The following is a 20,654-nucleotide window of genomic DNA, read 5'->3' on the forward strand; positions in this document are numbered from 1 at the left end:
TTGCAGAAGTCTATAAGATTACATCCACGGCATGGACATGCTTGACCATGTCGGCCCACATCTCCTTGGCAGACAGCAAGTTCGTCAGGCAGGAATTTCCCTTCCGAAAACCATGCTGAATATCACTCAGTAGTTGGTGCCTAGTTAGGTAATTCTCCAACTGCTTCACAAACAGAAAATTCACAAAATTCTCTCCATTAGCTTGATTATTTATTATTATACCGGCTACAATTTGTCATCCTTCGTTTTTCATGTTGTTTTTCAGCCAAACACTCGATACCGATACAATCATGATTATGACCAAAACCGAGCACTAACGAGTCTTTCAAACAATACGTATTTTCGGTTAATCGTACCGATGCCTTCCCTCCCAGCAGAACCGCTTAGCCAGTTTACTTCACATCTTTTTTTTAATTTTTTTATTTAATGTTTAAGAAATAAGCCAAACCCCAATCATAGCCAATCGGGAGGCAATATACAAAATACGATGTTTCCAGCCAATAGGAACAAGGCTGCTTATGAATTATTAAGTGGATGCCAATGTTGTTCCACTTCACGCGGGCTGGTGTTGAAAGAAAAACAGCGAATTTTTTTTAACCTCAAAATTGCAAACATGGCGACGGCGATATATCTGGAGCACTACCTTGACAGTAAGTTTGCAAGTTTCAGTGCGTCCGTGACAGAAACGAGCAGTTACGTTTTCTAAATACCTCTGGCGCTAAAAAAAGGGTTCGGTGGCCCACGGTGAGCTTTTTTTTTTAATGGAGTGGGTGAAAACGTCAGACGCGAGCTAGCGGTCGTTAGCGACGTTGGCCTTCCAAAATTTGAAAGCCTCTCGCGTTAGCTACGGAAGTAAAACAGCTGGCCACCTCTCCGCCTACGAGTTATATTTCGTAGTTCATACAAATGTTGTTTTGAACTTGTTAAAAGAACTTCTCGGTAGCCGTTATTGCCATGCCGTAGCTGTTTTTTTTTCTGGCTGGCTAGCTGACTAATATATGTGACGTAGCTACATATGCTAGCTGTCTAGGTTAGATAAGCTAGGAAAGGTAACGCTACATGGCGGAATTGAATAGCCTGATGACCAGCTATTTATTGGCTTCTAGTTGAGTTGAGCTACTTGGGTGCGGGAGCCAACGATAACTGTTCTCTAACGCATTCAAGTCCGTCTATCTATCTAAATATCTGTCTATCTGTCTATCTAGCTATGTATCTAGCTAGAATGGCTAAAGTTAATTAGAATCTAACCTACAGCGTTGCTACTTGGCTAGCTAGCGTTTAGCTAACCATGAAAGTTTTTGAGGCAAGAAAAGTCAGAGCTCGGGAAATGATTTCTCCCTGTAACATATATATTTTTTTGTTTGTTTTACAAATGGCCGTGAGTGTTTCAAATAATGTTGCTAACACGGCTAGCAGATTTACACTGAAAAAGGTCAACTATATGGGATAGATAGGCGGCAGATTCAGCAGTAAAGCTGAGTTAGGTTAGCTTTATAAAATCATCACTTGTCATAGCTGTCAGGTAGATGCTTGGTTTGCCGTCTAATTAATTAAATGCATGCGAGATGCTTCTGAACCAAAGAGTGTTTGTTTGATTACTTTTAAAAAGATCAACAAATAACCTTTTTGTAGTTGTGCAAGATATTTATTTAGTTGGGTATCTACGTGGTGTAACGCTAAGTAGTGCGATAGTGGGAGGCACTTTAGCTAGCATGGCTAATTTGTTTCCTACTTGCAAATAAAATGGTTGCAATCAAGTTGTAATGCCCCACGTTTTTAGTGTTCTAACGTTATAAAATACGATAGTAACTTGGGCGTTTTAATGGTTTGCGTAATGCAGCTTTGGCTCTTATCTAGTATGGTAATCACTTACAATGTGTTTTAGGTTCCTGCATACGGTGTTGTATCCATCAAAGTAAAGTAGCTGATGATTCTTTTTAATTACTTTAGGCATTGAAAATTTGCCATGTGAACTTCAGAGAAACTTCACCTTGATGCGGGAGCTTGACAACAGGACAGAGGGTAAGTTAAGGGTCATGAGATGTTTGTATTCTCAGTATAACATGAACAGAATTCAGAGTTTTGGTCCTCAATTGAATAACATGTTATAACATCTGAATAATATCTTAGAAAAGAAGGGAGAGATTGATAAGCTTGCTGAAGAGTACATCACGAATGTCCGGAACCTCGCATCTGAACAGAGAGTGGAGCATCTACAGAAGATTCAGAGTGCCTACAGCAAATGTAAAGAATACAGTGATGACAAAGTGCAGCTTGCCATGCAAACCTATGAAATGGTTAGAAAATGCATCACTTTTTCACAACCAATGTTGTATGATGTTAAATTAAGTTGTAACTGATTTTATTGACATCTTGGTTTTTCGATGTCTTCTAGGTTGACAAGCACATCCGAAGGTTGGATGCAGACCTGGCACGATTTGAAAATGAACTAAAGGAGAAGCTGGATGTCAGTGGATATGAGAGTCCTGATAATAGAGCACTCAAAAGTAAGACTGAATTTGTGGACAACAGGTGATTTTTAGGTGATCCTTTGGCCATGGACATGTTGCACCACCAACTGAAATGAGCTTTCCTAGTTTGGGGGATTGGATTGCATATTTTAAATGAAAGCCACACATTTTCATTTAACGGATCAAATAACCAGATATTCAGTGAAGTGGAATTTACTGCAGTAAGTCAGGCGTTCTCATGCTGGAGGCTGCAAATCAGATTAACTGCACCCAATTTTATGGTGAAATTTTACTGGATCCAGGCTTTCTGAAAGAACTGGCAGGAACCTAGAGTTTGTTCACAAATTCTACTGTCCATCCACATGTAGCAGTTTCAGTTAAGCATGACTCTTTGTTTTTCAGAGGGAGGTGGAAGAGGCCTGAAGGAAAAGCGAGGACCCAAAGGCAGAGGAAGAAAATGCTCAGATGATGATTCACCCCGAAAGAAAAAAATAAAAAACAGGTTAAATAAAGGGACAACCATTTCTTATCTGTAGTACTTTGGCATTTCATTACTAAGCCGGTCACTGCTTTTGCCTTTGCCTCGAAGTCGAATAGTTTCTGGGAACTGGAATGGAGTCGTATTGAGTTATCAGTTTCTTTTAGTTTGACTAAGACTGTAATGGCACAGGCTATTTGACATCTTATCCTGTGTATAACTATAACTGCAGAAAGTCTTATGGTTTTCTTATTTTTCTGTATTTTTCTAGTCCTGAGTTCTCCGAATCCCTCTTGCCAGTGCACCCATCAGATGTCTTGGACATGCCAGTGGATCCAAATGAGCCTACATACTGTCTGTGCCACCAAGTGTCATATGGAGAAATGATTGGATGTGACAACCCTGATGTAGGCCTCCTTTTATTACTATTTTTTGTGTATATATAAATATCTTCCTCATTTAAAGCCTATATATTGGGTAGACACAAACACAATTATGAAGGAATATCACTTTCCATTTAGAATTTTAGTTTCTCATGTCTGAGTATTTACTTATGTAATTGGACTGTAATGAGTTCTCTTTGGGAAGATTCAGTATCCCTGTTTTATGCCCTGAATGAGTATATAGCAGTGGGGGGAGGAAATGCTTTTGCGTTCCCTCGTAGTGATTTGGTATAACCACGTGTTATTTTTGTGTTCACTTGAAAATATTGTGCAACCCTCTTAACCTTCCTGGTTGCTTTCAAAAGTTAAGCATTTCTTTCAACTTCAAACTGCAAAGTAAGCACAGTGTTGGTGTTTTCACTGAAGTTTATAAATACCATTAATGTCATTTTCTTTTGTGAATAGTGTCCAATTGAGTGGTTTCACTTTGCTTGTGTGGATCTAACAACAAAACCCAAAGGGAAATGGTAGGTTTCTCATGGTGTAGTAAAAGGGGGGAGGGGGGGGGAGACAGCTTTACAAAAAAACAAAATGTTTGTAGTAACATTTCCTTTTCATTCCCCAGGTTTTGTCCACGGTGCACTCAGGACCGGAAGAAAAAATAAGATTTCTAATTATACAACTTTTATACATGAGTATATACGTATTTTGTCTATGTGGTAAAATAGGATATGTACAGTATATATTACTTTCTCTATGACTGGTAAAGGAAAAGAGGGTCCCATTGAAACAACTTTTGTTTGTTTTGTTTTTGTTTTTTTAAATGTACTTGAAGTGTCATTCAAAGGTTGATTCTTGTGCTGCAGGTAAACTGGTATGTATTTTATGGATTTAAGTTCCAACAGGATATGGAAAGTGTGTGTGTGTGTGTGTGTGTGTGAGATCATTCTACTGAAGAGCTGTGTAGATTCTCGTTATATGAACTCCAGGCTCCCAAACCATTGTTCTTGTACCTTTTATTTTACATATGTATGTGCTTATGAATTATTACTGCTGCACAAAACATTCACCGCAAAACTATGCTCTTATCTTTTTAATTATGTGAATTTACTTTTTAACACACGTCAGAGATGCCAAGTGTAGCGGTTCTGCTGGATGTAGTATTTATAGTGAAAAGGGTTTTATTTTACTTGCACTCAAGCTATGAAGTGACTACTTCTGTAACTCCACCCAGATGAACAGCAACTCATCTGATCTAAAACATGTCATTGTGCTAACTTTCACACCCTGTGTCCATCTCTGAATGTATAATAGTAATACTCATATTTTGGCAGTATCTGCCATTGTCTCTAGGAGCTTTGCACTTTGAGTAGAAATCATTTCTATTTAGCACCATGACCAATGCCTGTATTCTTACAAGTATCTCAGAGTTGGAGTGGGGAATCAGCTTCAGCTGCCCCCTGTTTTGATCAGGTTGAGTAAGAAAAATCTTGTGTAGCCATGTTGACCTTACAGCTCGTCCCCCTAAGAAGTGGCCTTTTAAAAAAGGAACAAAATATGCTACCTTTACAGCAGAAACATAGCTTTAACATGGTGTTTCTAAGGAAGGGTCACAATATGAAAGTCATGGAAAATGTGGCATTTTCTGATTTCAGAAAATTCCATACTGGTCAAAAGTACACCCCAGACCTGTGGGGGTGTTTGTGGACTTGAGGCTGGGACAACTGATTCTGGTTCAGTATTCCAGTTCTGAGATGCTTTATGAATGCTGTGAACGATTTTAAGTTTGCAATGGTCCTGCAATGTGGCCCAGTGCTTATAAAGCACTCCAGGAGAATCGGACCACTTGTGACTTTGCTGTAAATTTAAAAAATTTAAAATATTTTGAGATGGCACAAATGTGGAGCTACCAAAGTGAGATTAGGTGGTGTAAGCACTGATGTATGCTGCACTACTGTTTTATTACCTTGTATCATCTGATTTATTGTGATAAATATGGAATTATATCATTTATATTTAACTGCAGCTACAATACGGCTGAGCTTGCATGGTTCTCTGCTAGTGTACACAAACCTATTGTTAAAGGTCAGTAGCTACCATTCAGAGTCTTTCAATGAGTGGGAAGATTGAAAGTGACAATCAAGACATATTCCTTTGCTGTTTTCTTCTGGTTTATCATAATATTGAAGTACTATATCGAACCAAACATCTTTTTTTTTTTATTTTACTGTGAAATCTTCATATATTTAACAATGTTCCTTGAGATGTGGGCTAGATGTTCAGTACTGATTTTCATAAAAACAAAATAAATATTTAGCAATATTCATACAAGATATAAAATGTTTATAGTGAGATCTGCTTATGAATTGGAAAGGGGAAAAAAGTCCAGGGTCTTAGGTCTGCACTTGTTTGTAGTTGAACATGTAGATCCTGTAACAAGGTCCTGTCAGAATTTGGCTGTGGACTCTTCACTAGTGGCACTCCATGTTGACAGTCCTGTGCATTAGTGGGTGTCATGAAATGGCTTCAAAGGAGCAAGGAAGGCAGCAGTGGATGCAATTTCTATCCACCCTGTATACAGCAACAAGGTAGAGATTTATTCCTGGGCTTACGAACAGTGTAGTATGTTAAAACTCATCTGAGAGGTCCTCATCCCAGCTACAGGTTTCCCGCACACTGTTCTCGGGAAACTCCACCTCAAGGTCATACACGAAGGTGGGATCGTCTTTGTGGCGGCGGTTTTGCTCAAACAGCACGTCCATCTTAGCCTTGCGGAGATTCAGCTCATCATCACTAAGCTTGTTGAGATCTTCTTCCTGTGGGCCAGGGCCCCGCTGGGCAGCTAGACTCTCTTCTACTGTGAGACCACATAGGTGGTCACGAAGCACCGTGTGTAATCTCTCCAGCTGGGCCAAAGGCACAGATTTAAGATAGAGACCATGGCGGCTATGGTGCTTCAGTCTTTCTGCAGCCCTGCTGCAATCTAGACAGGAGAGGCAAAACATTTAAATAAAAGATTCCACTTAATTTTAGTCAACATAAATGTCATAAAGTAACCAAAGTATCTTCTGTTTGTTGTCCATAGCAATTGCCAAGTGTTTGAAATATGAGAAGAATATCAAACCTGAGTACTTGGAGAAATTCCTTACTGGTATTATTCTTTTACGGATCTTACTTGTGTCTTCATTTTCATATACAAGGATGATTGAGGGTGGTGCAAACGTAACACCACATCGCTTGGCTATTATTGACATGATGTACACAACAGTGAGGCCACCTGTAAATGAGGGGGATAGTGTGATATGTTAAAATATAAGCATAATTACTGTTGGTCAACTCAATTGTCCTTCAACTGTTTTCCTCCACTAAAAGATGCACTTAGCGTTAGCCAGCTAGCTAGTCGGGTAGGTTCGTCCTTAAAAGTAGCCACTGCAGAAAACAAAATAGAGCAATCTAACTTTGATAGCTAATATTAAGCTAAATAATTGCAGTGTCCCTTTCCTCGTTAACCTACGTCTCAGAGCGACTTTGGGGTTGTTGGCTATGGCAGCAGACACACAAGTAGCCTAACAAGACAAGGCCGTCTGTATAGCTAGTTAGCTATCCTAATCACTTGACTGTAATTCACATAAAACAGAGCTTTACAGTTCATGTGTTTATACGAAAATGACGGGTTTCCTTTTGGTCCGGCGTAAGGCCAAAACATCTCCGTCGACTCCGCTACTCTTGACTCTCCCTTCTTCCCAAAACGAAAACAGACGTCAGGTAGCAACGCAACGTGTCGTAGCGCCACCCAGCGGCCGCGACCGGCTGTATTACGGAAATAAACAACAGAAACAAATGGCTGGCTAACATGAGTTGATCATGCTGTTTTTATATTTTTTCCTAACTGTACTGTGCATTATTCCTCATGGAGCCTCACAGAAAGGTAACGAAATTATACGTAAAAGCAAGCTAAACTGGGAAAGGGAAGAAAATAAATCCTTAAAACATTTTTACTGCTTAGTGCTAGCTGCTATCGGAGCAGCTGGCGTTAGCATAAGTTATTAGTACCCTAGTTAAAATCTTATGTTTGAAAGAGTCTGCGTACTACTTGCCACTTTCCCCATGTTTGTTTCAGGTAGTGTCAGTTGTGGTCTGGCATCCACGTGGCTTGAATCTGTGGTTTTGTCAATAAATATTGTCAAAGAAGGATTCCACAGGTAACCAGCCCACATCATCGCTTGGTTGCTTCTGCAGTATTGGGGCAGTAATAGCTTCTGCGTAGAAAAACCGCTTAAGACTTCATGCAGAAAAATCTGCAAAGACCACAAGTCTCAGTAAATATGAATCTGAAAAACACAAAAATTACCGCAAATGTACAATCAGATCTGAATCGTGTTTGAACGTTTAAAACGTATGCAAGTGTTGATCTTTATCTGCCCTTTAGAGAGCTCGTGTTTGAGATTCGTCATGATCACGCACCGTGTGATGTACAAGTTCTGCTGGTTCAGGGATTGCCCAGTGGTGTTTATATTGATCAGTATCAGCTTGCATCTTTGAGAGAGGACACAGGATTACAGGTTACATGTATCCATAATCTTTTTTTTTTCTTTCTTTAAAAAAATTAATTAAATCAGTTTTCTTTAGCACATATGAATCATAGTATGTCAAATATTATCTTGTGTTTAAATTGTAAATTCTTGGGATTTACACATAAGGTGAAAGAAAAATGCTTGAATATGAGTAAATAAATAAATAGAAACAAATTAAGTTCTTTAGAGTGTCCCAAAGCAAACACATCTAAGCGCAGTAGCTCAGTCCATCAGTTTGTTTATCCACATTTATAAAGTCCAAATGCATATTAAAAACACATTTATGTACATGGCAGGTGCTTCTTGATTCAGCTGTTGATGTTGAGGACCCAGCCTATGCTTCCTCTGGCTTCTCTGCAATGGTGTATCTCAGTTCACCTGGGCTACTACAAGCAGTAGTTCCTTTCCATGGCCGGTACCACAGACCCTCCACCTCAGGTGGATGGGAACAGGTGCCCATCAGCTCACCAAGGCTGCTTCTTCGGCCAGAACATTGTGAGTGTATACATTTTTACGGCTAAGTTATACAGTAACAATATAGTGGCAAAGCAAATTGCATAGAATATATCCTAATATGCATTTTGAATGGATATGTTGATATTTCACTCCCTTCTGTGCTAGGTAAAACAGTAACCCCCACCCCACCTCATAAGGTGGTGGAGGCCCCTTGTACAGTCCATAATGAGAGTTTGTGCTCATGGCTAGAGATTGAAGGACTACAGGTAATCCCATGATCTCTTGAACAAATGTTGTAATTTTAGTTGTTTATGGTCTAAGTCATCTTTTCGCACTTCTGGAATGTGGCTGGCATGTAATATTCATGACATTCATTTTTAACATGAAATGATGCATATGTGATGTTTTTTTCTTCCTCTGTAATAATTAGGATTATTTGATCTAATTACCCTTCATAGGTACTAGGCTTCGTGAGCCTGGAGTTTCCAGTGGGGGATTTCACTTTGGCTGCCCCAGTGTGTGCAGGAACAGCACTCGTTACCATGCTGTGTTGTGCTTTTCTCCTCAGAACCATCTGGAAGCATGGCACCTTTTGAAGCTCTAAGAGAAAGTGGTGTGAAAATCAAACTGTGGAATTTAGGTTTTTGCTTCAAAGTGTTGGATACCATTATCAGAGATGTAAATATTTGAAGGTCTCTACCTCTATTTAAGGCTTTTCAATCACTTGGTTTTTTTTTTTGGGGGGGGGGGATATTTAATTTAGATATTTTTAGATTAGATAGGAAATCAAACAGAATGTAATACATTCCTGCACAGTGTATATATTTTCTGTAATTGTTTTAGTGTCTGATTTATTTGTCTGAAGGCTGTACCTATTTTTCAGTTGTTATTTATATAAGTACATTATGGTTTTGCTTGACTTAATGATTGTGTGGCAAATGGAAATGTTGTATAATTGGTTTTAGTTGTCAATTAAAGTTGCTATAATTCGTATATACATAAGAGATGAGCCCTTTGATTGATTTCTACATCAATATGTCATCTGAAAAACATTAATGTTTAGAAATATATCATTAATTCGAGTATTTATCTATACAGTTGTCTTTGAATCTCAGATAAAATAAAAATATAAAAGTATTCATATTATTAAGAACTCGTATGTTTTTATAGATATTAATCATAAGATTTTGTAACATCTAGTTTTAGCTGTGCCGTATAACTTTTAATGTGTCGGGCGTTTTCCCAGAGTTCCACTAGACCGGAAGCAGTGAGACTCTTCGTAGCTAGTGTAGGCAGTTCAAGCGAGCGAGGGTAGAAAGTCGCTGTTGGGAACCTCCCCTCCCCTTCCCTCGCCTCGTCAGAAAATCACAAAGAATGAAAAGTCGACAGCGTTATTAGCGTTATTATTAATGTACAAAGGCCGCCCCGAACATTCCCTCGACGTTGAAAAAGCGCTCGACAGACTCCTGGTTGGACACTTGTGTCTCGATTCGTGCTGGAGTTGAAAAGCTGGTTCTTGTCTGCTCGCCAAGTTTGGTGGAAGTTTGCAGAGTGGACTTGCCCAGGTGAGTTGCCAACTAGCTACATATTCCCTTTACTACTGAATAATTCTTAACTCGCATTAGCTATTCGTAATGAGTTGACTATGTTAGCTTTGACTTTTCAGTCGTATTTTTTATTTTGTACCCAATTAGCGTTAGGGTTAGCTAACCTAGCTAACTAGCTAGTTAGCTGGCGCGCGATGATACTTATTTTTGTTTGTTTTCGCCGAGCAGCCAACGTTGTCTTTTGCTGGCTAGTGTCTCAGTGACCAAGTAACGCCGTTACACTTCCTCTAGTTTGCTTGCTAGGTTTAAATGCAAACCCACTGCTTAGTGACCCTGCTAGCGGCTATTTACATTCTGGCTATTGGCACATATAATAACGGCTTCCAGTATCAAGGAAGTGACCCGCTAACGCACAGTTAGATGAGTTTGAGTAGGTCTATTATGAACATCATCTTGGTTTCCATCAAGGATCATACGTTTAGCTTTGGACAAACTGTTCAATGTGACGTGACACATTGCCAGTTTTCTAGCATTTATGAGAAGAAAACAATAATTCATATGTGAGTTAAATAGGCCAGGGTAGTGTGAAAGTACCAGATGTGAAACACACTCTTTTTTTGGGGGGGGTGGATAAATGTACATATTATCTGTGATATGATTTTACAAATTGGATTATTGGAAGCATTAAAAGGGGGGATTTTGTCTTAAATGGCTAGAAATGTTTGATCATGGTGTTTTAAGGACTTACAGTGTACTTACAGTAGAGGAAGTTCTCTAGCTTCTTCATAGTCATTCTGCTTTCAGGTTCCACATGTGTGTGTGTGTGTGTGTGTGTGTGTGTGTGTGTGTGTGCAAATGTCTCACCTCTCTGTATCTTTGTCTGTACCTCCCTTTCACTTGCTCTCTTTTCTGGTTCTAATTCCACTAGTTCTTATATCTCCTCCTATATTTTCTGCACGCTGTCACCTTTCCATCCCCCTCCTTTTTTTTTTCTTTTCCTCGCTGTTCCCCTTTCTCTTGAACCATGTGTGACAATGGTGACCATGAGGACAAACCACCTGCCCCACCTGTAAGGATGAGTAGTACGATCTTCAGTGGCAGTGGGAAGGACCACACACTCTTGGCTAATCACAGCTCCAAGCCCCTCCCTTCTGTGCCTGAAGAGAGGAAACCCCGGAATAAAATCATCTCCATCTTCTCAGGGGCAGAGAAAGGTGTGTAAATATGAGAGCGTGCATAATGCTAGTAACAGCTGATTTTGCTTGCACATGTTGCAGGTTTATCTTTAAATGCGCAAAAACGTCAGTTGTGTATGGTCTTTTAGAGATGTATAACACATCCCGTATTTCTATAAAGTTCCCTTTTTTTTAAATGTCACCCAACACCTATCATTCAGGAAGTGTTCTAGTACGATTACAAGTTAATCATGATGCCATTGACTAGTGGTGTTTGATGTAATAACTGTCCTCTAGGTGGAAGAAGGAAAGACAGAGACCGGGAGCGGCCAGAGATCTCTCCTCCCTCCGATTTTGAGCACACCATTCATGTGGGTTTTGATGCTGTTACTGGGGAGTTCACGGTAAGAGGCAGCACTCTTTGCTCATGAATATTTATTCTCATATCTCCTCTTCTAAAGAGGTGGACTCCTGCACAGGCTAGCATCCTCCTACTCTAAACCACTTGACTCATCAGCAAATAATACTACTTTTTGGGACACGGTCTTAGAGCAGAGGAAACAACTCTGTAGGTTTCTGGCCTATCATGCTTAGAGTTCTGTGTTCCTAGTTCCTTTATTCACAGAGGTAGGGGTTGTGATTTTATGCTCATTCAAGAAAGGATGTGCTGTCTAAGCATTATGCTATCAGTCAGCTCTTTTAATCACTCCCCTGTTTTGGTTCGTAGGGAATGCCCGAGCAGTGGGCACGACTACTGCAAACCTCTAACATTACCAAGTCTGAACAGAAGAAGAACCCTCAAGCTGTGCTAGATGTCCTCAAGTTTTATGACTCTACCGGCAATGGCAGGCAGAAGTACCTCAGCTTCTCCTCAGGTGAGAAGGGGCTGTGTGAGTGTGCGCACATGTGTGACCCCACAAGTCTAGATAGTGCTTGAAGAAGGATGTTCTTTAATTTTCATCACCATCGCCAAAAAGCTATTAACTGTCATTGGATGGTTTATAAATAATACAATGTCAGTCCTTGTCTTGTTTTAATTATCGTCATTGCTTTGTCTTATGTTGTTTTCTCCACCTATATTTTGTCTTTGTATAGAGAAGGATGGATTCCCTTCAGGGGAACATTCAGTAAGTACTGCAGATGGGTAACTTCCAGAAGCGTTCCTCAAATGGGTTTGTGCTCTAGAAAAGATGGCATACAAATTTCCCGTGTGTCCTTTACACAGCCTGTCAAGAAGAGCACTGAACAACCGTCGCCAAGCATGAAAAATGCAAGTGATGAAAACGATGATGATGATGATGAGGAGGCTCCCCCACCCGTTGTCGCGCCGCGGCCAGAGCACACCAAAGGGGTAAGAAACACCCGCGTTACTGGGCAACCTTTAATCTCGGAGCCTCTTTTTATTAGGGTTGTGATGAATTGTGTTAAATTCACCTCACAAAAAAAAAAGATAATTATTAATGTGTTTTTAGTCTCATTTTTTAATGATTGATTGATTACTGATATCATCTAAAAGGACAAAGATTGAACTAGGTAAAGTGGAACGGACTGAACTGCGGTGCAGCTGGGCCCAGATGTGGAAGAAGGGTCAGGATCATGGCCCTTCCCTTAGCTATATTTCAGGAGTGCTTTAGAGAAGGGTTTTCTCACTGCCCTGCAGATCTGTGCTATTAACCCAGCGGTTCTTTCCCACAGGTGAATACCCGCTCGGTCATCGATCCCATCCCTGCCCCGGTGTGTTCCCCAGATGGAGACGTTGCTTCTAAGGCTGTAGACAAACAGAGACCCAAAAAGGGCAAGATGACCGATGAGGAGATCATGGATAAATTGAGTATGACCGCACACATACAGTCTGTTCAGTCTTATATCACACACAGTAAGACTCTTAGGGTAGGCATTCTCCATACCCCTCTCTCTCTCACTCACACACACACAGACACACACACACACACACACTCTCTCTCCTGCACTCTTCCATCACCACAGAGAGACAGAGAAACCAAAAGAAATATAATTTAATCATTTTAGAACTGCTGCCATGGCCTGTCTGTGATGTGCATCTCCCGTTTGCACTGGGAGATATTGGGTGTGCACCAAGTCTTACAGTTTCACTTCTCTCTCTAAGGTGTCACCAAACACATGCATTTCTTTTTCCCCTGCCTCATGTACAGGAACCATAGTTAGTATTGGAGATCCTAAAAAGAAGTACACACGATACGAGAAAATTGGACAAGGGTGAGCTTTGTGATTAGATGTTGGTTTTAAGTCGCTGGTTTTAAGGGTTTTGTGAACCATGTATAAACATGCCTCTCTTTCATAGGGCTTCGGGGACAGTGTTCACAGCCATTGATGTTGCTACGGGACAGGAGGTAAAAAAAAAAAAAGGGACTTGCGCTGAAACATTTTACTTAATGAACTTCACAAAATGAATGTGGTATTAAGGTGTAAATAAGTTTATAGTAGTAATGTTTGCAAGGCAAACATTGTTCGAGACAGAAGTTAGGATGCTTGTGTGTAACAGCCTGTCATTTATTACGATTGGCTTCAGATTCAGACAACCCTCAAAGACCCCTGTAGAGGGACATTTAGTACATGTCAAGTGTACTGTGATTCATATATTTTTGTGATTACTTTAGTTCTTGTATTCTTTTCCTCGAAAGGCAGTTAGTCAATGCCATGTATGTTTATTTCCTTGCTTTTGTTAGGTGGCCATCAAGCAGATCAACCTTCAGAAGCAACCTAAGAAGGAGTTAATCATCAATGAAATTCTAGTAATGAAGGAACTGAAAAACCCGAACATTGTAAACTTCTTAGACAGGTATCTGCTTGGCATGTTACAAAGTTGGTCTTATTATAGAAAAGAATTGTGTGTGTTTTTTTGCCTCTTGTGTTTTGTGCACAGCAGTCAGTACTACATAGGTCAGTGTGCATTCCTGATAGTGATGCAGTATAACAGCATGAAAATTATGATCTTGTACTGTGCATTGGAGTTCTTTGTGGTGTGACTATGTGGGGGACCGTGTGTGTCTTGTGAAGTTTCCTGGTAGGGGAAGAGCTCTTTGTTGTGATGGAGTACCTGGCCGGTGGCTCGCTGACCGATGTAGTGACAGAGACGTGTATGGACGAGGCTCAGATTGCAGCTGTTTGCCGAGAGGTGTGCCAGCAATGCACAGCTCCAGTCCTGCTGTACTGGGAACCTTGGGTGGTGGGGGTCGTGTCTTGGGATAATGTCACATCTTAAAATGATGTCATACACTCGCCTGGCCTCTATATCTGTGCAAGTGCATTTGCCTTGCCTCCATAAACAAGAAAAAATAAGATATATGCTATATACACACCATGCTTCTGAGAATGGTTTACTACCTGTATAGAGGTGTGTGCAATTTAACTTCAACTATTAAGAGATGTTAGAAAATATTTGAAATCTGCTTGTCTTCTCATTGGCTTACAGTGTTTACAAGCGCTAGAATTCCTTCATGCAAACCAAGTTATTCATCGAGACATCAAGAGTGACAATGTGTTGCTGGGAATGGATGGTTCCGTCAAGCTCAGTACGTAAACCTCTCAGGCAGCCCTGCTTAAAAACCCTTTACTATTTAGTAATATATTTAATTGCTCAGGACCATTTATAGATTATAATTTCTCACATGTGTAACAATCTGTGGGATTTAAATCCTCGGTACATAACTTTAGTTTCCCTGTTTTGCTAATCAACACTTCGTTCTTCTTTCCCCTTCTTCATTTCTTCCCTCTCCTCTTCCTCGCTGCACAGCGGACTTCGGCTTTTGTGCTCAGATTACTCCGGAACAGAGCAAGCGCAGCACCATGGTGGGGACGCCGTACTGGATGGCCCCCGAGGTCGTCACTCGCAAGGCCTACGGACCCAAGGTTGACATCTGGTCTCTGGGCATCATGGCTATTGAGATGGTGGAGGGGGAACCGCCATACCTCAACGAGAATCCACTGAGGGTGTGTCAGGACATAATACTTGCCTTAAAACACACACTCGTTGCCACAAAAACATTTAACTTGCACCGCACACATAGACACAGCTTTAAGGAGTGAAAAAAACCCTCATCACCACCTCCTTTTATCTTCCGGTCCTCCTTCCTTCCTTTCTCTATTCTGCAGGCCCTTTACCTCATTGCCACCAACGGAACCCCAGAGCTGCAAAGTCCAGAAAAATTGACCCCCATCTTCCGGGATTTCCTGGCTCGCTGCCTGGAGATGGACGTTGAAAAGAGGGGCAGTAGCAAAGAACTCTTGCAGGTGTGTGAAATGGTGGTGGTGGGGGGGGGATAAACACACGCTTATCGGTTACCTCCTATTGTGTCTTAGTTAGACCCGTCCCGTCTGTTTCCATAGCATCCCTTCCTGAAGCTGGCGAAGCCTCTGTCCAGCCTTACGCCCCTCATTCTGGCAGCCAAGGATGCCATGAAGAACAACCGCTAGCACCATCGACCCTCTGTGGATGAGCCCGAGCACGCACGCATGCGTACTGCTGATTGGACTTCAGTCTGTGCCGCATCTCTTCCTGCCATGCCTTGCCAGCCAGCCAGTATTGCCAAAACATTTCTATAAGTGTTTCACCTTTGCTTTTAAAACCGAGGGAACTCCTCGTGTGTGTGTGTGTGTGTGTGTGTGTGTGTGTGTGCGCATTATTGTGCATATATATATGTCTGTCTGTGAGCACATGGGGTTGGGGGGTGAGGCTTTCGGTGGGATTGGATATCTTTCCAGTCCAGTTTTCTGAAGTCGTAGCCATCCTTTTTACATGGTTTTATTCTGCAAAGAACTTCATCAGTGCGCTTTCTCCTTTTCTGTCTTTTCTGCTCTTCTTACCATCAGATGGATAAGACTTGGTACCATTTAAGCATTATGAAAAGTATTTAAAATACACTTGAGGCATCATTAATCATTACATTTGTTCTGGAAGAGTCACAGTATACAGTGTGCATCTTTCGTCACCATTTCTTAGAGCATCTTACTGAAACCAGGGTAAATTAGTGATTAGTTTTTTTCCTGAGTGTTCATTTATTATTCAAGCATGAGCTTTTATTTTCTGGCATGAATAGTCATCTTTCTGTGTTACTGGACTCCCTCTAACATCAGGGTAAATATTTCATGAGATGAATTGTGTATGTACTTAAGAGAAGCATAACACTTAAGTTCATATCGTCAACCAAGACTTTTAGACTACATGTTTGTGCATTTGAATACGTTTTTTGTAGTAACTAACATTTGTTTATTACAAGGTAAACATAGCTGTAATAAACATGACTGTTAATACGGAATGAAGTCAGAACGGATAACTTATGCATTGTGTCAGTCTGGATTATGCTAAATCAACTAAAGGCAGTTCGTTGAATTCCAAAAGAGATTTCATACAACAATTTGTTGTTTTTTTTAAATGTATGTGTATTGTGTATAAAGTTTGAAATGTGGATTTCCTGAAACCGACTTGTAGATGATCATGCCGAATGTTTTCCAAAATTGATACATGGTAAAGCACTGATGGACAGTGGCAGTGATGGGCTGTGTTCTCTAGTCCAGCTTCGGGGCAAATAACTTTTGGTTTCAATGAATGGAGCATCATAAGAAAAAGCGTATTTCTACAGCGAATTTGGATAAGTGTTCAACAGTTTTTTTTGTTGTTTTTTTTCTTTTTTTTTCACACCTTTGTTTCAATGTGTCAGTTTTGATGTATATATCTTTCTATCTACTGATAGTTAAGCTATAAAAGGCTACTTTCTATGAACAACCCCCCCCCCAAAATTTTTTTCTTTAGCAATTTGAAACGGCAGTTTCCAAAATGTAGGCCTACTCATAAACAAGCATAAAATTGCGCCGGTGCTATGTATTAGGCTACCTCATATATTTTGTATGTGAAGAATTATTCTTTCATAACTTTTCTGTGGAAAACCTAAAAGACCGATTAAAAATAAGGCGTTCAATCTCAGACATTGCCTGCGGTAGCTTTTTCATTTCCCCGTTATCCTGTGTATGATGGGCTTAACTCAAACATACGGATACACATTCTGTCAAATTTATATAGAACGTTCAAACAAGACTGGTTACATGGATGAACCTATCAAGGATTTGACATGCCTCTTATTAGTTTCAGAGATAGCATTAGATGGCTAACTGGTGTTTTATTACGTGGAAGAAAACGTAAACTAAAAAAGTCGACATGATTAAATGACTAATTAAATGTATGTGATTTGTGTGACTTCCAAAAAAGAAATACGCGTACAGGAAGCTTGAACTTTCTCGTCAAACGGCATCGTTGATATTACACGAAGGCTAGAGCTAGGAAAAGTAAGGATTAGTTATGTAGGTTAAGTAGCTAAAATGTGTGAGCAGATAAAACATTAGCGTTCAAAGCCATACTGAAACAACTGTTAATTCAACCATAAGCATGAGAGCAATAGAGCATTTCCTCTGATATCCTTGCAGTGGCGCTATTCTGATTTAACTGATCACAATGCAACAAATAAATGCTAAACTATATTATGCCAAAGGTAGAAGAGACTTTGAAATAGGGTATATGTGATTATCAGTCACTAACCTTCCAAAGGCCAAATATTTTTTGCTCTTATTCCACATTGTTTTACAGACTCACACCCAAATAAAACATGTGAACATAACAGTTTGTTGTTAATTGTATCTCTGTTTCCCATTCTTGTATTTATAGTCAGATTTAGTGTTTGTGCTAAATCTGTTTCGTCTCATTCTTACATTTCTATCACAATTTAACATGGAATTGATTTTGATTTCCATCGTTTCATGGTGGTCCCTCAGACGAGTAAAGATATCCTGCTGGCGTTCTCGCGGGACTTTCTCAGTGGTGAGGGCAATCTCCCACTCCACCTTGCTCTTCTAGGTCTCGCTGTGTCCCACAGCCAGACGCCCCTGGCTGAGTTCAGCTTCGCCGTGCAGAAGCTCGCCGTTGACCTGAGATGCGGCGTTCGCTTAGCGTAGCTTTAAAAGGCGCTTCAATGTTTGTCTTCAGTATATGTTTATTTGATCCTAGGTTGTTCTTTGCTATGATACAAGAGATTTGCCTTAATTCTAGGTCAGAAGGTCCACTTGACCTTTAGTGGAAGGGACATGGGATTGAGTGCTTTGGTTTCGTATACATGTTGATGGCGGTTAGGGGGATGGCCTGTCTGATGAGCACGGTACTAGAACACTCAAGATCATCATCCATGTGCCCTGTACACATGCATCAGTGTTCCCTTCTGTGGGAGGTTTTAGATGAGCCATAAAATGTTGGAATCATTTTAGGGACAGTCACCGATGCCAGAGACATAGTAGATGGACTCAGCGAGAAGACCCTTAATCTACTGTGGAAAATCGTTTTTAACTTTCAAGTATTTTGTCTTATTCTGATTTACATCCTTTGTGTGCTCTGATTGTGTTTATAAATTCACAACAGTGTAAAATTGATTTGGTCATTACCCATTAGATTTACATCGATTCAGCATTTATATACTGCATTCTAAACTTGGATGATAATTTCATTTAAAAAATTGATTAGAATTGTCATAATATACAATATTGCTAATATAATTCAGCTATAAGGTTTCACATCTAAGCCTCATGGAGAGATAAGTCATGTTATTGCTTGTATTTAATTATTGGTGAATAATTTAAAATTGTACTTTTTAAAATATTAAGATTAATAGTTTTAACATTAATTTTACTATTAACTATTAATTTTAATATTAATTAATATTAATATTAATAGTTCCAAATTGTAATGCTGATGATATTAACTACCATGATGAACTCTGCTCTGTACATACCGTAATTATCTTGTAAACATTTATTTCTGTTGACATGGGTGACCGTCCATTTGACTGCCACAGTAACAGACTGCACCCTGCACTGCAGTGATTTAAATAAGCAGGCAGGCTTCTTTCTTTTTATATGGATCAAACAGCAATAATTCATCATTTAGGTTGACATCATTTAGCTTGATGTGGAACAACTCAAAGAGGAAATCTGCGTCCTCAGGAAAACATGGAAAACAAAACAGATGTTGGTGGTGTTTGAGGGCTGATAAATGTGTTGTGAGTTGCACAAAAGAAATGCCAACATTTCAACATCCCAGAGAGAAAATACATCTGCTCCTGGACTGGGTCAACTCTGTCTGTGAATTTTACAGTTTAAAGGTGGGTGGTGGTTGTTTGTGTGTGTATGTTTATTTTGGGGGTGATTTTTCTTTTCCCCCTCAAGCACCAATAATGTTTCATTGATTTACTACAGTTTATTGTGGCTGGAATCGAGGTTAATGGAGCCTGTGTCTTTGATTCCTCTCTAAGCTGAAAATGTCACAGTTGCTTTCTCGGGTGGCAGAATTCTTTGCTGTCTGATTCATCACTACCATCCAAGCCGCCTGCCGGCTGAGGACATTCACCAGGAAACCACCCAGACCATCAAGTGTGGCTATCAGGGCAAAGTGAAACTAAACATCTCCAGTGACTCAGACTGCCCCTTTGCAATGGAGCAAAATGGTAACATTTCTCCCTATTATTTATGACCTGCATTAGGAGGACATGTATACTGATTATATGTATGTTTTATGTGAGTAGATTATGGTAGGAAGTTGCACTGCCTTTTAAAAATGTAACAATTCTTAGCTAATGTCTTAGCTAATGAGTCACCATCAGTGGATTTCAAGGTGCTTCTTGAGGATGAGAGGAGTAATTTTCAGCTGGCTCCATCTGGTAGCTTGTATCGCTGAGCTCCCTGCCACCGCCCTGTTCTGTGGCTGAATTTCTCTTCATTCTTAATGTCTTCTCTGTGAACAACAAAGGAAGGTTGCAGTAATCATTCCGTCCCACATCAGGAAGCAAATCAACAAACAAGACTAACAGAGGCTACTGTGGGCAGCCAGGACTATTCAGCACTGAGCAGACACACTGATGAGGAAGGCCAAGTTGTACTTACAGGGGATGCAGCGGTCTGCTGTGCTTTTACAAGCAGCGTTCCGTGGTATGAAAGCCAGCCACTCTTTGAGCCAAAAGCATCAGGCTGCCACTGTTCTGGGCCCACTGTGCCCAGATGCAGTATTTATGCATGAAATATACTGCTGTTGCCATTCAGCAAAAACACTGTGCCACACTTTATGCCCGCCAGCAGAGGGAGCACTTCCTGAGACTGTGCCATGCTGCGGTTCTCCTACAAGCCTGCTACAGAGGTCAGAAGGTCAGGAGAGAAATTGCTCTTCAGCAGCAAGCAGTTACTCTGATTCAGGTTGCTTTCAGAAGGCATGGACCAAGTTCCAGGTCATGAGGCTGTCTGCCATTATCATACAGAAACATTACAGGTTATATATTCAGGCGACGAATGACCATGAGGAATATGTGAGGCTTAGGTGTGCTATTCTCATTCAGGCAGCTTTCAGATGGCACTGCATACGTCAGAATATAACAGCGATGCACAACATTGCCACCGTCATTCAGGCTGCTTTACAAATGCACAAGCACAGACGTGCATTCCGAGGACAGTGGTGGGCAGTGGGCATTCTCCAGGAGAGATTCCGAGCATTCCTGCTGGCCAGAG

General features: G+C 40.5%; 3 protein-coding genes across 7 annotated transcripts; 2 read left to right on the forward strand and 1 right to left on the reverse strand.

Moving 5' to 3' along the window:
- Positions 1–542: 542 nt before the first annotated feature.
- Positions 543–4,615, forward strand: ing5a (inhibitor of growth family, member 5a). The gene is made up of 8 exons (XM_027008422.3): positions 543–650; positions 1,951–2,022; positions 2,131–2,297; positions 2,396–2,507; positions 2,874–2,973; positions 3,221–3,356; positions 3,798–3,859; positions 3,958–4,615. Exons 1-8 carry the CDS (start codon positions 614–616, stop codon positions 3,995–3,997), a joined length of 726 nt encoding a protein of 241 aa, XP_026864223.1. The 5' UTR covers positions 543–613; the 3' UTR covers positions 3,998–4,615.
- Positions 4,616–5,528: 913 nt separating this feature from the next.
- On the reverse strand, positions 5,529–7,769 carry cep19 (centrosomal protein 19). 4 transcript variants are annotated; one of them, XM_027008427.3, is made up of 3 exons: positions 7,430–7,769; positions 6,457–6,609; positions 5,529–6,315 (listed from the first exon to the last, which is right to left on the reverse strand). In XM_027008427.3, the coding sequence occupies exons 2-3, from the start codon at positions 6,584–6,586 to the stop codon at positions 5,960–5,962; spliced, it is 486 nt and encodes a 161-aa protein (XP_026864228.2). In that variant the 5' UTR covers positions 6,587–6,609; positions 7,430–7,769; the 3' UTR covers positions 5,529–5,959. The 4 variants fall into 4 exon arrangements, with proteins under 4 accessions (XP_026864228.2, XP_026864226.3, XP_026864227.2 ...); XM_027008425.3 differs by having other exon boundaries at positions 7,423–7,769; XM_027008426.3 differs by lacking the exon at positions 7,430–7,769 and adding an exon at positions 6,847–7,409.
- A 1,876-nt stretch (positions 7,770–9,645) lies between these two features.
- Positions 9,646–17,043, forward strand: pak2b (p21 protein (Cdc42/Rac)-activated kinase 2b). Of its 2 annotated transcripts, none has more exons than XM_035523420.2 (15): positions 9,646–9,927; positions 10,838–11,123; positions 11,382–11,488; positions 11,812–11,959; positions 12,180–12,211; positions 12,310–12,435; positions 12,780–12,915; positions 13,256–13,319; positions 13,405–13,453; positions 13,790–13,902; positions 14,121–14,238; positions 14,536–14,635; positions 14,857–15,053; positions 15,216–15,353; positions 15,450–17,043. In XM_035523420.2, the coding sequence occupies exons 2-15, from the start codon at positions 10,934–10,936 to the stop codon at positions 15,534–15,536; spliced, it is 1,605 nt and encodes a 534-aa protein (XP_035379313.1). In that variant the 5' UTR covers positions 9,646–9,927; positions 10,838–10,933; the 3' UTR covers positions 15,537–17,043. The 2 variants fall into 2 exon arrangements, with proteins under 2 accessions (XP_035379313.1, XP_035379314.1); XM_035523421.2 differs by having other exon boundaries at positions 10,958–11,123.
- Positions 17,044–20,654: the final 3,611 nt, after the last annotated feature.

Source organism: Electrophorus electricus, chromosome 26 (assembly GCF_041902795.1).
Source record: "Electrophorus electricus isolate QZ-2024a chromosome 26, ASM4190279v1, whole genome shotgun sequence".
In the NCBI taxonomy this organism is placed as follows: domain Eukaryota; kingdom Metazoa; phylum Chordata; class Actinopteri; order Gymnotiformes; family Gymnotidae; genus Electrophorus; species Electrophorus electricus.